The sequence below is a fragment of the Pleuronectes platessa genome, chromosome 15, assembly GCF_947347685.1.
Source record: "Pleuronectes platessa chromosome 15, fPlePla1.1, whole genome shotgun sequence".
Taxonomy (NCBI): Eukaryota; Metazoa; Chordata; class Actinopteri; order Pleuronectiformes; family Pleuronectidae; genus Pleuronectes; species Pleuronectes platessa.
The window spans coordinates 6,470,611-6,487,584 of NC_070640.1; the positions used below are offsets into that span (position 1 = coordinate 6,470,611).

A 16,974-nucleotide genomic window follows, 5' to 3' on the forward strand; every position below is an offset into this window, starting at 1 on the left:
ATTTACTGTTGAAACTGTTAAAATGTGTTCTTCGTTAGACTCGATTCATTCAAGCTTTTTGCTGAAGAAACATGAGCACAGACTTTTGTAAAGATTTTAAAGGACAGTTTTTTTTATATGCATTATAAAAGTCTGGCTCCCATATGTAAGATTCCCTTAAATATGATGATTCCTGCTGTCATCATTCCTCTTGTTCATGAAAATATTCCTCCTGAATATAATCATCATTTTCCTGTGCAAATATCAGACTCTTTAACAAATCCCGTTCACATGCATATTCATAAAATGCCTCTTTACGCAGCGCTTGTATCATTCTACTCTTTTCTATCACTCATCATTCACACACAGCCAGTGCAGCTGTCAGGAGAAATCTAGGGTTCAGTGTCTTGGGGGCACATGGAGGAGCTGGGGAATCGAACCCCCGACTGTCTCGTTAGACAACCAGCTCCACCTCCTCATGGCGGCTCAGACTCAGACTCAGACTGTCACATGGGACCAAGTAGCCTTTCTAAGACAACACAGTACCCACACAGCAAAGAGGACGACCATGTTCCCACAGGGTTAACATGCAGTGATTCATCAGCAGCAGAACATCTAGTGAAGTAAGGGGGAACTAGTGAGGGCTGTTCCACTTTGTTACAATCATAACTCTCCAGTCTCAATGTTCCCCTGTCATTATACACTCGTTATGTTTGTGATAATAGCGGCCATGTTCACTTCATCAGTATAAGAGAGCATTACCAATACCGTCATGTGTGGCAGCGTTTTAACACCACACACGTGCACATGAGCCGCTGCTACGTGTGTATTTGTGTGTGCATGGCGACACATGCCTGAGTGCGTATGCGTGTGTTACCGGACCACGTGTGTGTGTGTGTGTTTGTGTGTGGTCCTGCAACCTTTTACCAGCTCAGAGAACAGGCTCGAGGAAGGAGGGAGGATCTAAAAATGATTGTTTTAACAGCTACAAGCCTCACTATATGTATATGGCTCCTAAATGCCTTTAAAACAAGTCACTCAGCCGCAGGACCTCCTATCGCCATGTGATCTGCGCTCCCATGACCTGTGGAGTTTCCTCCTTGTCCATTAGCTATTGTCCCCCCCCACCCCCAGTCCTGCCCCAGGTCTTCCTCCTTCCATACCACAGTCTGCAGCCTGCACTCAGCTCTTCAAACCCCCAAATGTGAGGACTAACGTTCCCTCATTTACTTTATACCTCAGGCTGTGTTTGCTTTCCATATCCCGGCCCTGCCTCCCTGTATCTCCCCTCTGTTGCTCTTTAGGCTGAGACCTCTGCTTTGTGTCCTCTGGCCTCAGGCGGGTCGGAGCGATAGCCATCTCTCCTGCCGTAGGAGATCCAGGCTCCTGAACGGGAGGTGGAGAAGGTCAACAGCCTTATCTCCACAGGCTGGACAAGGAAAGTTGTTGTTATTGTTTGTGGAAAGTGTGTCGGACACACACTCCGAATCAGCTCCTGATTCACTTTCCTCCTGCATGGACCATTTTTCCGAATTCCTCGACGGCGTGCGCAGAGATATTGACAGAGAAGTTCACACTATTGGTTCCAGCCCGTGTGAGCAGATGTGCATAATTTCTGCTCCCTGTGATGTTGCCGTTTCAGTCTTGTGATGACACATGAGAAGCACATGGATCCTAGAAATGTTGGAAATATGTATTATTTCTTCATCCTGCCGTGCTGCGTTTAAGTCCAGCCGGCAGATCAAACTCTAATGTCAGGCAGGAAAAATCGCAATTGTTTCCATTTGTTTCTCCTTCCTGGAAAATGAGACGTGTTTCTGCTTTCAACAAAAATGACTTTATGTCTTTGTGGCTTCACTTTGCGTCTTTCCTTGCGTTGTCTCCTTTCTGATCTCCAGAGACACCGGCGTTTTTTTCTCATCCTCATCATTTCCTCTCCTCCGTTCCCCGACCTTCCCTTTCTTTGCTGTTGCAAGCCAACCTTTTACACCTGTCAATCACTTTGTCTCCCTGATGTATAAAGGTCAAGGGTCAAGTTCACAATATCACGTCTGAAAGAAAAACATCAGCAACAGTTTTCTTAAAGCTTCCATGTTTAAAGCTCGGGCACATTGTCTCTGCGTTTATATTTTAAAATCTGATTTACTAACTTATTCTATTCGGCGTTAATGTTTCTTATAAACTAGAAGTTTTCAGTTTTCATGCAGTTGATATTCGGTTGCTGCAGGTGAAGTGCGTGGTCATGGGTAAACTCATAAACAGATGTTGTTATCTGAATCCTGCATGCGCTTTGAGGAAGTGAGCAACATATGGAATTACTATACACAGTAAGATAATTATGCATAGGTGGTTTGTGTGTGTGTGGCTGTGTGTGTGTGTGTGTGTGTGTGTGTGTGTGTGTGTGTGTGTGTGTGTGTGTGTGTGTGTGTGTGTGTGTGTGTGTGTGTGTGTGTGTGTGTGTGTGTGTGTGTGTGTGTGTGTGTGTGTGTGTGTGTCTGTGTGTGTACTCGTACTCTCAGGGTCTCACCAAAAACAGATAGTATAAGCGAGGAATTTAGGTCACGCTCACACGGTTCCATCTGTTCAAGGGGTTTCGTTTAATCTGGGTGTTTTCCACTTTAAGCAGACTGGTGGTTCCCAGTGCAGCAGGTAACAAGCGCCCCACAGCTTCCTCTCACGGGATGAACACACATGGTTCTCGTGTTGTATCGACAGGATTCTCCCTCTGGATTCCTCGTGTGAGTTTTCGATTGCAGCGCACCTCCGGATCTTAAGTGAGCTGTAGTTGAGATGACACAACGGTGACGGGGGCTTGGGGGGGGGAGTTAGGTCTGCGTGTGTGTTGCCAGCTCAAACAGCAAAGTCGAGAGAGCTGAGCAGCTTGGCCTGAATGACTGAGTGTTGCTGAAAATAGAAGACAGGGACCAGGGAGACAGTGGCAGGGATGAAGAGGAGGAGGAAGAGTCAGGGAAGGATACTGGGTTGCTGAGCAGATATTAGAATACGGGAGGAGAGGAGGATCATGTGATCTGTTAAATCATGAATTGGTCTCAACTCCCAAATCCAGACTTTGCGTGCACATGCAGCTATAGTGAGTTTTTATATTAATATTATCACAAAATGCAGGAGAGTCTCAGTGAAAGAAAACCCGTTAGAATACTGGAAAAGATAATTTTTTTGTCAAAGAAAGGAATCAATGTTTTAAATGTGATCCTCAACAACAAATGTCGAGAAAATATTATTATAAATACAAGAGTAGAGTGAATAGGAGTGATGTGATGATTTTCAGATCTTGGGAATTGAAAATTATTGCAGTGTCTTTGTGACATCAGCTAAAAATCTGAGAAAAGTTTTCAAGCTCTCGGGATGGAAGGACGGATTTGTCGGCCACATTTGAAGGAGCCACCGAAACGAGACAGTGTAGTTGCGCTGAAGTGACACAGTGAGTCGTCTCTGAATTGTGACACAGCTTTCTGCTGGTGTTACACAATTCCCTAACCTCAGATGACCTGGTGTTAGAGGCAGGAAGAAGGGGCAGAAACTCGACCTCCTCATCTGGCTCCACCATCTCCTCTTCAGTCTCCCGTAGAAAACAGTAGTCCTCTCCAAACCAGCCCTGTCCATTTTTATAACCACTGTAAAAATGTAATCACTCTTCCCGGTGGAGACGCCCGTGCTCCGCTGTGTATTTGTTCTTGAGAATCAGATCCCGAGTCCGTCCAGAACAAGTCCATTGTGCTGCTTTGATTGGCTGTTTGAGCCTTGGAATGTGTTTTGATTGGTGTTTTGATTGGCTGCTGATGGCGAGACAGTGTTCCTGTGGTGTGCGTCTCTCTCTCTCTCTCTCTCTCTTGCCCAGAGTAGAGGTTGACCTCAAGGACCAGCTCGACCTCCACATATCAACGCCTGTAACATCACAGAGGAGAAATAGATCAAAGTCACTGCACTGGAGGTTTAGAATGTTTTCCACAATGTGTTTAATGTCTGACCTGCGACCTCTTTCCTCCACACATCCACTGTCCCCCCTTAAACACACACACACACACACACACACAAACACACACACACACAATGTATCTCTCACTGCCTGCCAATGTTAGTGCCAAAGGCAGTAATTACAAACGGACATTTCTCCTCTCATGTCTGAATATGAACGCTGCCATCTTGTGTCTATGACGTCATTTGGAGCAAGATTCTGAGTTGAAGCCCCCCCCCCGATACACTCACTTGACCGATCGTGGGCCAGTCGCAGGTGTCATTCATGATGTGTCACCCAGACTTTATAACCTCAAATAACATGTTAATACCAAACAAAGAGTGAATACTTGGACAAACATCAGTGTGATAAGAATTACCTAAAATGACAGAAAAGTTGTACCTATACCTTGTGTTTGTGGTACACGTCACATCCACTAACATGGAGGAGGAAGCAGGGTTTACTCCCAATACTGCTGCCAGCCACCAGGGGGGCAATTGAGATGATTTGGCGTCACTTTTAAGGAGCTGCATGTCGTCCATTTCCACCTACAGTGATTAGTAGAATTTATTTGGGAATCTTTCCTGCACTAGACAATCATGTGTAAGAGCAGTTTGTAGTGACACACATTACCCACAGACCTCTCCTTAAACACCAATCAGGGAGAGCGCTTGTTCCTCAGTGGTCGTCTCAACCGAAGATTTAAGATTTTGACTTTGCTGCTTAAAACGATGACGCAGCGAACATGCTCTGGGCTCCTTGCAGTCGTGTATCGACTTCTCATCAATAAATCTCCTTGAGAACTCGATATCAGCAGTAAACGCTCAGTAGGATTTCAGAGAAAATGTCGACGGTTCCTAATCTTCTGATTATAACACAGTTGTGCTTTTAGTTAGCTGTGATAATGTTCATCCCTTAATCCTGTGGACTACACATGAATGCATTTGCACAGAGAGTTCACTTTATAGCATGTGTACTATATGCAAACTGGATGCACATGCATTCACTTACTTTTTGCCAGCAGCATAACATTATATATATATAAAAATCTTTATTAAATAGAAAGAGGCAGGAAATCTCTCTACTATTACGCGATAATGCGTTTTTAGCAGAAGCAAATCAATCATTTACTGAAACTTACTTAATTAATACATAACACAGTTATTTTATTCCACATTCTGTCATTGAACGAGGTTTCTTCTTCTTCTGATCCCTCTCTGGATGTCTGACGTGTTATTGGTCTTGTAGCCTCCCATCACCTCCTTCTTTCCTCGATTCCTCCTCCTCAACCTGTCATTGTACATTCTTTACCTCTCACTATGGCCGACTGCCAGTGCCAGCCATGGATCTCCCCCTTGTCTCTGCAGTGCGATGCAGGAATATACATACATCACTGGTTCTCTCCACAGCTACTCTGTTATTGGACACCAGGTCACTGCAGAGCAGGCAGGAGAAGTCGGGCCACGACCTCCAGACTCCATTACCTTCTCCCTTCAGCATGTTTGCTGTATAATTTGATGAGGAGTCAGACCTGACTGCTGATGTCACATTTTGTTTGAAGAATACATCTTTTTCATCCCCAATAGTTGAACTAGCTCTGAATCTATGACTGTCAGGTAAAGGCCAGCGAGTAGAAGTGTCATTCAGTGTCCAGATAACCTCGGCTGCATTCTGCTGACGGCTCGGGATGTCAAACGCTTCTCAACAGGCTGAAATGTTGAATCAGGTCTCTGCTCATGGATCCCTGCTGACCTGGAACTCAACACCACAAACAGGACGTCCGACGCTGTCAGGCAATAGGCAGCTGAAGAGCGGCCCGGCCGGTCCCATCACTCCGCCTGGCATTCCCAGGATGACACCAGTTTATGCACTTTCACTTTAGGTTGTTAGGCAGACCAGTGCATATACACTTTATCAAGCTGCACTCACATACTCAGACACAGGTCGTGATGCAGAATGAAATCCACTAATACACTAATGGATTCTGAAGGATTTTGGTGTGTTTTTCTATTTCCTTTGGCAACAGACATGTTCAAATGATCACCGCATCCAGATCCTTAGATTTGAGGATTCGCTCATTGTAAATTTACAGAAATATTAGCTTGTGGCATCAGATTTGTTAACTTGCAGTGTCTATTTTTAAAGATTTTCAAAAATGTATAGATTGAAAAAATGGGCAAACAATAGGGAAAATACTCCCAGGTATTAACCCAGTAGCTAGATAATGTCCAACATGTGTGTCGGTACATTGTGTACAGCTGCTGAGTGGAGATGTGAAGGAAAAGCTTTTCCTGGCAACAGGACTCAGTTGTATGTTGTGAGTGTGTGGCATGAGTGTGTGTGTTATTGGTGTGTGTGTGTGTGTGTGTCAGGGGATTGAAAGAGATCCTTGTCCGGGTGGGTGGGTGGGTGGGTTTGGGTCTTGGAGAAGATGTGTGTGCTTTGTGTGTACTTGAACAGATTTCTTAGTGAGGACCGTTTTTAGACTAGAACCTGCGGCGTTGAGACAGTTTGACCAGTCATCACTTTCAATGAGCTGTTTCAGGGTTAAGACGTGGAAGGGTTCGAACTATAGGTTTAGGTTAGGGTTAGAGTAAGGGGCAAAAATCTAGTCCCCATGCAATCATTACATGTTAAGGTGAAGACTTGTTAGAAGGTTTAAGTTAATGTAAGAGTTAAGATAAGTTTTGGTTCGGGTGAGGCAAGATTACAGTAAATAGAGAAAATCAATGTCAATCAATCAATGTAATGTTCTCTGTGGTCGCTGTGTGTGTGTTCCTGTACTTATATATCTCAGAGGACCATTTTAAGCATATGGACCCTACAGAGGGAGGACATTTTTTTAAAGTGAGGACAGTTCTGACCGTTCCTCACTTCTTCAATGTGATATTTGAGGGTTAAGACTTGGATTAAGGGTTAAATTCAGGTTTAAGTTAAGGTAAGGAATTTAGTTTGGATGGTCAGGGGTTAGGGGCTGGGAATGTATAAAAGGGAGTGTCCTCACTAAGATATGAGTACAAACGTGTGTGTGTGAGAGGGAGAGAGAGTGTGTGTATGTGTGTGTGTGTGTGTGAGAGAGAGAGTCTTGCACATGGGGAGTGGGGGGGAACCGCCTCCCACATCTGGCTCTCCTCGTCAGAGCTCCAGCTTCACATGCAGAAGTTGTGATGAAACATTTCTGCGCCTCCGCTCCACAGACAGGAGCCCGGACACGAATGCGCCGAACCGCTCGGTAGCATTTCTCTGTAGTTTGACCCAAAAGAGGAGCTCATCATCGGCCGCTGCTGCAGGGAGGTGACGCAGCGCGCACGGAGCTCATTACCAGGTGGAGCGGTCACGACCATTGCGGCAGCCCGGACGCAGCAGCCCCGGCGGTGGGAGCGCGCGGTGTCCCCGTCCCGGTCGGTTTGGAATTAAGTCATCCAGGAGGAGGATCGTAATTGGCGCGTTGACGGACGGACCTCTGGTTTGAGTTAGTCCGGGAATATGCGCTCGGTCGCACCGCAATGACAAGCCAGCGGAGGTCTGCCAAGCTACAGCTGCGGCGGTCGATCAGCGAGCAGCTGCGGGACTCCACGTCCCGGGCTTGGGATCTGCTGTGGAGGAATGTCCGGGAGCGACGGCTGGCAGGTCAGAGAGCCCGAAGCAAGGCACTGAAAGTTGTTTAATGTGCGGGGGAGTCTCATTAACACTGACACCGCTCCGTCATATATTATGATCACTGGCACAGCAGCACAATAAAACAGAAACGTGTCGTGACTACAGGGATATTTATATTTTGCGCATGGTCACTGTTGACTTATTGATCCCATGTTTGTATTTACCTATGTAGCTCATATTCAAACAACTTTGCTGACTGATAATAGAAGGATTTAAAGACATGTAGCCTCCGTGTTGGATTGTTCCATACGCAGGCAGCGCGCTCCCCGATATTTTGGGAAGGTCATTGTCAAATGTAGTGTCCAAAAAGGCGCAGGCATGTTCAGCCAGTGCAGGAGTCGAGCCAGGACCTCAGCTGCCGGCCTGCGTGTGTTTGTATTTCCACGGTCTAAATTTATTGCCTTGTCCAGAAGCACGCAGTTTGGATTATGGATTTATTATCTGCACGTCGTGAAATGATCCTGCATGTACGCGCCAATGCGCCAAGTTTGCAGGGTCAGACAGTTTGCTCCGTGGACTGGGTGCGCAGAGTTAGAGACGTCTGTTCTCTCTCTCTCTCTCTCTCTCTCTCTCTCTCTCTCTCTCTCTCTCTCTCTCTCTCTCTCTGCCTTGCGTCACAGAGGGAGGAGAGAGAGAGAGATGCAGAGAGGTGCAGCTGTCTCCTCGCTCTAATAGAATCCCTCTCACCCTCTTATACAAATTAAGAGACCAACATTCCCAAACCACAGATCCAAGCAGGAAACAGTCGCACGCGTCAGCAAAGTGAAACCTGGACTGTGTCCCAGATCATTTTCCAGGATTGCGTGATGCATGTGTATCCCACTAACTTATGAATCTGATGCTTTGCACGCAAATAGCAGAGGAACTTGTCAGTCAAATGGAGCATCGGGGGAGCACCTGCTGCCTCAGAAATCCTCTTCACCCCGTCGTCCTCCTCCAGCCACATCCCCAAACCCCCCCCCACCAACCCTCACCCCCCACTGCTGAACCCATCAGTTCAGAAGGCACACAGTTCACATCTGTCTGGATCGGGGGTCCTTAAAATGTGCACATCTGGCCTTAGACCCTTTTGCTTTAATTTTGCTCTTAGTTCTTCCACTCTATGAATTATTCAGAGCAATGGAATATCACATCACAAGGTTCATGCGTGAGAGTCAAATGTATTTCGTTTAAAAACTGTTTGATTTACCTGTAAATGTGTCATTTCAGTTTTTTGGACAACTGGAATGTGATATTTACAAAAACAAAAACTGTCAGTGAGTTTGAGTTTGAAAGAAGAAAGACTTTGAGATCACATAAGTCAAAGGTCATATAGTCCAAATATCACAGATTGAATCACAAAGCACAATTTGCCTCATATGGGAATTTTGCATCCCCTGCCCTCAACCCTCAACTATAGTGAGGAAAAACAAACAAAGAAGGACATGAGTAAAATAGATGTCACATGTAAAGTGAACATTAGCATCTGGAAATTTAAACATGGTTTAGACACCATGATAAACAACTGAACTGATCAGTGCGCAAACTGACACAGTAGTACATTAAGTGTATTTAATTGCAAACATGGTTCCATTCCATCCTGTGTGTGTTCGTGTGCATGTTAGAAGAACGAGATTTCAGAATGCACCTGGATTTAGTCTCAATCCCAGAGGATTTTCAGGTTAGCGGGGGGGGGAGGTGTGTGACTGGGATCTCCCCTCACGTGTGGGATATGTGGGTCTTCGTTGCTTTAGCGTTTACCTTAAATCACCTCTCCCCAACATATTGTTCTCATTATATAGTTGTCAGTTTGTGGGTTTTGCTGCGTTACTGAATTTATCATCTGGCTGTGAGTAAAACCCGATTTGTTCAGTTGGTTATGTTCAGAGCTCGGTGTCTGGAGGCACTGAATGAATCTAATGGCAAATCCAGAAGGGTGCTTTCAGAGATTATCCCCAGGTGGTATCAAGCTTTCAAACATTTCAAAAAGGTAAGAGCTCTCGACTTTAATCCGATCGTAACGTTTGGCTCATTTGCTTTACCTCTATGGAAATGGTTTTTTTCAGTTTCTTCAATGGCTCTGCCCTGACGTCTGCACTGGGAATGGCGAGCTCGTCTCCAATAGCTGCTCCGGCTCTGGTTGTTTGGTTTGTGACGAATGCTGTCATAATGTTTCAGAACGGGACACCAGAGTTACAAGGTGCAACAGCCATGTCCCCATTTTTGTTTGTATGCCCTCAAAATTTATTTGAAGCGGTTTTATGACATAGAAAATACCTAGTTTGCTTTAAGAAAAACATTTCGATAATTCAGTTTTATGATTATTGTTACATTCAATTAAGTTTTTTTTTATATTTTTAAACTCCAGCCTGGGATACTCGGCTGTAGAGTAAAAGTCAAAGGTCACTGTGCTTTGACAGTCAGGACCCTGGGGATTGAAAATACGCAGAGTTTGGAATAACGAATTCTGAAACTCTACTCTACTACTGCTCATATTTTCATGGGTGGATTCCATAATCAAATTCTGCTGTATTGTGAATAAACTTATATCTGTTTCGTTTTCCAGTCTATACTTGTCAGTTTTCCAGTTTAGTTCCAGTCTCGTCCCACTGTAACTGAGCCTGAGTTATTATTACTGAGCGCTCACCACAGCCCAGTGCGTTTACACACATCAACTCAGCTCACTATCACTTTACTGTGCTCTGCCTGCTTGGTCATATTTCCCCTCAGCACCGCGCAGCGTTTTTACATAATTTTTTTATTTTATAATTTATTTAGTCCGTCTATCTAGGCTGATCTTTTTTTTCTGAGCTTGCCTCAAGAGGGCAGTCTTATCAAATCAAATCAAACGACAGATTTAATACGTCCCACGGTCTCTGAGTGGGTTTGACTGATCGTGACTGGCAGAGGCTCATTCAGCTGGTTCCCTCACACCTCTCTGACACTGTACCACCAGCAGACTGAAACGCCTCTGGGTAAGCCCTCCACTGTGAGATCAGGTGTGTGTGTGTCTGTGTGTGTTTGTGTGGGAGACTGCTGACCTAAAACTGACTTTGCTTTGACCTACTTTTCACGTGAGCCCTCCCGTCATCCCCTTCTTATACCTCCCAACCCTTCCCTCCCTTAAAATGAATTAAAAATGGATCACTATTCTGCTGAACTAGGTCAAAGTATGAACCTGCCTCCTCCTCTTCCTCCTCCTCCTCCTCTCACTGCATTCCATACGTTTATCTGCTAACTCAGTGACTGTATGGCAGCATTCAGTCACACATTTCAGACATTAGCGTTTCTCAGTGCAGCTGCTATACCGCAGATTTTCTTCTTTTCTTCTTTTTTTTTTATTACATGTGGTTGGTGTCTGAGGCCCGAGCAGGGAACGAGAGTGAGCGGCGCACACAGAATACGGTTATGATAAATGTCATGTGGTTTGATGCCGTGGATTTGGAGAACATTTCTCAATAGCATTACAGTCCCACTCAGTGTTAGCAACAGTAGCGATGGTCCTACACACATTCCACTGCACGGTCTCACACCCACACGTTCTCCATTGTTCTGCCCTTTCCCTTTTCACATTAGGCTGCTGGGATAGTGGTTCTCTCCGCTGACCATTCTCACACACACACACACACGCACACACACACACACACACACACACACACACACACACACACACACACACACACATACACGCACACACACACATGCACACTCATATGGCCTCGGCTTGTACCACAATTGCTTCTTTGGCAGAGGCAGAGTGTCAGGAAGCACTGTTCCCTAAACATTTGTCTAATTGGATGTTGATCCTCATGTGACCGAAAGTTTGTGGAAACAAGAGTTTGGGAGTCTCCCTCCCATCTCAGCTGAGGAGTCTGAGCATGTAAGTGTGTGTGTGTCTGTGTGTGTGTGAGAAGAACAAGGTGGGTCTTCTGAATCGGCTTGTGTGATGTAGCCCGTGTGTTTGTTGTCGACTGGGATGAGCTGCAGGGAGGAGGCAGGCAGGCGGGCGGGTGGGGAGTTGACTTCCAGTGAGGGCATGTCGGAGGCAGGAATTCACGAGGAGTGTTCGCACAAAACCTCATCAGGGCGAGCGGGAGGACGTCCTGTAGCTCAGCGAGGATTGTATTGTGTTCCGGAGGCTGTGGACGGCAGCATGGAGGACGTGGACGCTGCAGTAGATGTGGACAGTGCGTCTGCCTCAGGACACTGTGGAGGTGCAGACCAGGCAAGTGCTGCAGGGGATGAAGGGGCAGAACATTCAAATCTGGAGGGTGAGGACGGTGCCATCGCAGCAGCAACTCCGAAGCATGAAAACATCGCTGACAGTGGGGGGGATTCTGTGCAGAGTGCTGACACTGCTGCTGCAAACTGCAGGAGAATGGAAAGGGGAGACAGTGTGGATCAAAGTGCCAAGGACAGTGAGAGTAATGACCGCGAGGGTGACGGCGACAGCACCAATGAGAGAGCGTGTCTGGAGGCCATGACGCCCGTCTGTCAGGACTTCTACCTGAGGCTGGGCGACACCCCCCGGCGCCGCTCTGCCCTGCGCCTCTCACGCATCATCGCACGGCAGCAGCTGCTTCGGAAGCTGGAACAAGGTAGAGACGGAGACATAGAGGAGGTTATAGCCTGGATTTGACTTGATTAGAATAGAAGTAGGAATTTATCAATCCAATGATGTATTTTATTTTACTTGAAGCTTGAATTTCTCCACCAGATGTGCTGAGATGAAACATGAATGGACTTGACATAGTGGATATTTATCTTCTCATGAATTCCCTTGTAATTTTATTTTCTTGCCTGGATGTGTGAACTCATCCCCAAAATTATGTTACAACCTTTTTCTAACACAACTTTCTTCTTTTTAACAGAAATTTCTCTCTAACTTTTTAAATGTTTGACTCATTTAAAACACAGTGTTGCATTAAGGACACTGACAGAGGTGCAGCTGTCTTCATTGTCCACAGCCTTTAACACCTTAAAGTAAGACTCCCTCAGTGTCCTCTTTCCATCACTTACTGCATTTAGAATATATCACATCTCTACTTGTGTGCTGTTTTCTTTTAAGGTAATTTAACAGATTTTTTGTTTGACCTCCAGAATTGCAGCCCAACAAAGTTCACAGAAGGTTTTGCTTTGAGAAATATCTGCTCATGCTTCGTTGAACCACTGAGTCCAGTTCTGTTGTGGCACCAGCTTCTCATCTGCCATGCTCTCAGCTCACATCAAAATACATCATGCATGAAATAGACCCTATAGTAGAGACATGTGATATCATTCAACCAGACGGCACAGCCAAGGATTATTCTGATGATTCCGCTGGTTTGTGAATGTAGCTTGGATCCATGTTATTTAGGTAAATGTCAAGATCTCCCTTATTCTCTTGAGAAACAGAGAATGGATGTCACCAAGATGGATCGTCTCTGGTGTCCATTCAGAGCTAGAGAATAAATATTTGTGCATATTTGAGCCCTTTTAGCTCTGATACACAAATTGTGTCGGTTTAAAAATATATGACGGGCGATATTTCATGCAGGCTTTTCTCAATGAGGACTTTTCAATATTTGACCTCTCCCACAGACGTTTTCACAACACCAGGAATTACTTTTAGAAGTAGACTATCAATCTCCTGTTTCATCATAGTATGCTTTTTTGGCAAGAGCCCACTCGCTGAAGCTTTGCCAGTGCTCCCACTTCCTTCTGGTTTTATTCAGTTGGACATATGAAGCCATTTCTCCTCCAAAAAAATATATCTTTCATAAATGTCAAAGAAGTCATAACAAGTCTTGAAGGCACTGTAGTGTTATTGTTTTTGTCTGTGTCTCCCTCTACCAAACTCGTCAGGCTTTGTATTCCTTGGTTAACTTCCTCGACTTCCTGTCACGTGTGCCGTGTTTCCCGGGGAGTAAACAGAACATCCCGGTGTTCATGAAATTGTCGCAGCTGAGGCTTTGGCCTGTTCCACCGGCTGCTGAATACAATGTAGAGGATGAGCTAGTTTCCTCTATCAGCTGTGATGTTCTGCGTTTCAGTAGCGAGTTTGTGCGTTTTTTTTTTTTCTGTCCTAGCATTTTCGTAAGACGAGAAGAAACATGCAAAGTCTTGCGTTAGATCTCACAAATTTGAGGTCTAACTTTGAAAAGCGAGTGACATGACGGTTATTGCAGGTGAGGAATGTAGATGGAGGAGCAAGTTTATGCCTGTGCTGGGTTTGGATGATGATAGACTCAATTTTCTCCTCTGATTCTGCATCTTTCTCTCTCTCTCTCTCTCTCTCTCTCTCTCTCTCTCTCTCTCTCTCTCTCTCTCTCTCTCTCTCTTTCTCTCTCTCTCTCTCTCACACACACACACACACATCATCCCAGTTGCATTCCACTTCTCAGCAGCTGGTCGACTGTCAGACAGACTTAAATAAACTCAGTGACCTAACATCTGATCCCACTCAAAAGCAAGAGATTTTGATTCATATCTGTAATGCATGGCCTCTCTCACCCTTTAGATTTATATATGCACATGGTCCACATGTAGATGGGTGATGATTTAAAGCAGCTATCGTCATTGTATTGATCAGGAGGTGGTGGAGACCAAGAACAGAGCTAAAAAGAAAGTGAGTGTTGGACTTGTGTTCATCAGGTGTCCACCAGGACAACTCAAAGTGAATGCAGATGTTGCTCTGTGTCTTCCTTGTTGAGGATAAAGACAAAAAGCCACTAACAAGTTCACAATATGAGGTTAGAAAGGTGACAATATGAAAGTGTAGTGATCACAACTGAAGGTCTGTTTCAGGGTTTCATGTTTCTAAAACTTCCCCATTGGAAACTTACTTAATGCTGGTTCAGGAACTTCCTGTGTGAAACTGATCTGTCAAGGATGCTGACGTTTTTCCCACAGAGAAGGCGTGTTGAAAACCTATTCACTGCAAACATGTTGTTCTGCTTGTGGTTTGAGGCCCGAGAGATTTCATGACCAGTGGTCTGATGACTCAGTCTAGGTGTTTGTTTTTTTCCCATCTCCTCCTCATCAGACTGGATTTTTCTCATGTATAAAGATGAGAAAGGCGATTGTTGAGCTTTTGATATGTCAGCAGACTCATTAGCTTAAGCTCCCTCTGGCCTGCTGTGGAAACAAATCATCAAGTTCTTAGGAAACAACGTCTCCTGGAACTTTTGGTCGAAATAAACCTGTAGTTGCTGGATCCTGAGCCAATGACAAGTAGCTCTAAATAGAAAGCTAAGAGAGCTTTCAGTACACAGTGTGAGTAAAGTGAGTATAAACAGTCAGCATATATACTAATATAGATATTTGCGTGTTTTGTCAATAATTAACTGCTCTCTCATGATGCAGTGCTCAAAGGAAACAGAGGAGCTGCTTACAGCTGCAACGAATTAGAACAAGTATCGGCTGTTTTCACAGACGACATTTTGACTTGTCTTAGCAGGAAATTCACATATGATATGTACTTAACAATTTCCCAGGATGCTGTGCCAGGGAGCAGACATGCACAGCTGTCAGGACCCTGGAACATGACGTGCATTCATTTACAATACAAGTGATTATTTCCTGCTATGGCGGACCAAATGTACACAAAGTCAAAAATACCTATTATATCCATGGATAATGACTTTAATGTCTGTTTCTAAATTTAAATTTCATTTAAAGTGAAAACCCAACATCATAGTTTGATTTACATGCATCTGTATAAAGCATTTGATCATTTCCTGGTGGTTTACACTACAGTTAGTGTTTATCCCATTGATCAGGATACACTAATGTTACAGCTGTGGTTTCACCTATAAAGATGGATTACATGTCTCCACTTCCTCCCACTGGTTCAAAAAAGTAAGCCAAAGCGCTACAGTCACGGCCTCTGCCATGTTGTGATGACACAAAATGTTTGGTCCATGTGCCAAAATTTGATGCAGGGTTTATGGCCTATACCACAATCAGCCACTAGGGGGGCTGTCCAGATGTTTTGGTAGCATCGGTGCCTCTTGCTGTAGATTCTTCAATACTCTTGAACTTTAGAGGAATGAAACAATTAATAAAACAAATGTATTCCCCTTATTGGGTGTTTTTAAGTCCATAATCGCCCTCAAGTTACCAGTTGGGGTGAAATCTAGAGCGAAGGCCTCAGTGCACTCCTCACTAACCATTCAGCCGCCTCCCTCCTTATTCCTTCAATTCGTCACCTGTCTGTGTTTTCTTTTAAAAGAAACTCTCATTGAATGTATATGTCTGTCTCTCACCACCGTGCCCACAATTGCTACTGGCAAACCACAAGTACTCCACTGGCTGCTACTCCAAGCCGAGCACTTAGCGTTTCAGCCAATTTACAATAAATGCTCAAATCCCTAAAATTTAAGGACGTAGCCCAATACGAAATAATCCCCCTCCGCTCCTTCTGTAACCACAGCCTGGAGCCATGTAATAATTGGCCGGTCATGTAAATGCATTGCTGCCAGATGCCACTTTAACACCCTCTGCTGGAGAAAAGGGAAAAAATCCCCAATTCCTTCACATTCAGTCGTGTCTCTTACAATCTCATCATATCCCACTTTATTATTGCAGTGGGTTAAATCTCACCATAACCCCAAAGCCGTGAATAATTATGGTCAACTACCAGCACACAGCGCTGCTGCTAGGACCTGTCATAATATATTATGGGCTCCATATGAGCCGGCACTGATTTCCTGCCAGTGGACTCTGCTTTAACGCACATTCCTCAGGGCAAGACATCACCAGAGATGAACCATACGGGACAGGACCGACATATTCCTCTTTAACCTCGTTCCCCCCCCTCCCCCTCCATCCCTCCCCCATCCCCCCATCCCATCACTTCTCCTCCGACTTCTTCACTACTTATTTTTTTTTTGTGTGACCTTTAAACATGAAGGACTAAGTGCTTTAGCTTATGTGGGAATATGGCTGCTTTCCAGACATCCTGTGTGTGTGTGTGTGTGTGTGTGTGTGTGTGTGTGTGTGTGTGTGTGTGTGTGTGTGTGTGTGTGTGTGTGTGTGTGTGTGTGTGTGTGTGTGTGTGTGTGTGTGTGTGTGTGTGTGTGTGGTGTACAAGGACTATTACTCACTTCATGCCTATACCGTCTTTACACACTTGAAGTTATGTCCCTCTGTCCCTCGTCTCTACTGTTTATCTCTTATTTAATCAATTATGTCTGAGTGGAACCATTAAAATAAACAGAATTTAAAATTAAACCCTGTAAAATGAAGTAAGTGAGTTTCCCCTCATCCTCCTCTCTGGTACCGACCATCATCCATTAGTGTGCCTCGTTACACTTCTTCCCGCTAAGTCCCTCTGACGTGTTCAGTCCCGAGACTTCCTGTTGCTGTTCTTAGCTCGCATGCCGCTCCGGACGCATGGG

The 16,974-nt window shown here is 44.9% G+C and overlaps 1 protein-coding gene across 4 annotated transcripts in view; it reads left to right on the forward strand.

Moving 5' to 3' along the window:
* Positions 1–16,974, forward strand: part of LOC128457221 (stAR-related lipid transfer protein 13) — a 49,026-nt gene that overhangs the window by 17,083 nt on the left and 14,969 nt on the right. Inside the window, exon 1 of one of the 4 annotated variants that reach the window (XM_053441820.1) lies at positions 7,421–7,585. The exons of 2 other annotated variants lie outside the window; for them this stretch is intronic. In XM_053441820.1, coding sequence (XP_053297795.1) covers positions 7,462–7,585 — 124 coding nt within the window. In that variant the 5' untranslated portion in view covers positions 7,421–7,461. Of the gene's footprint in view, positions 1–7,420; positions 7,586–11,338; positions 12,193–16,974 lie in introns of those variants that run through there. One more of the 4 variants, XM_053441819.1, reaches the window with a different exon arrangement.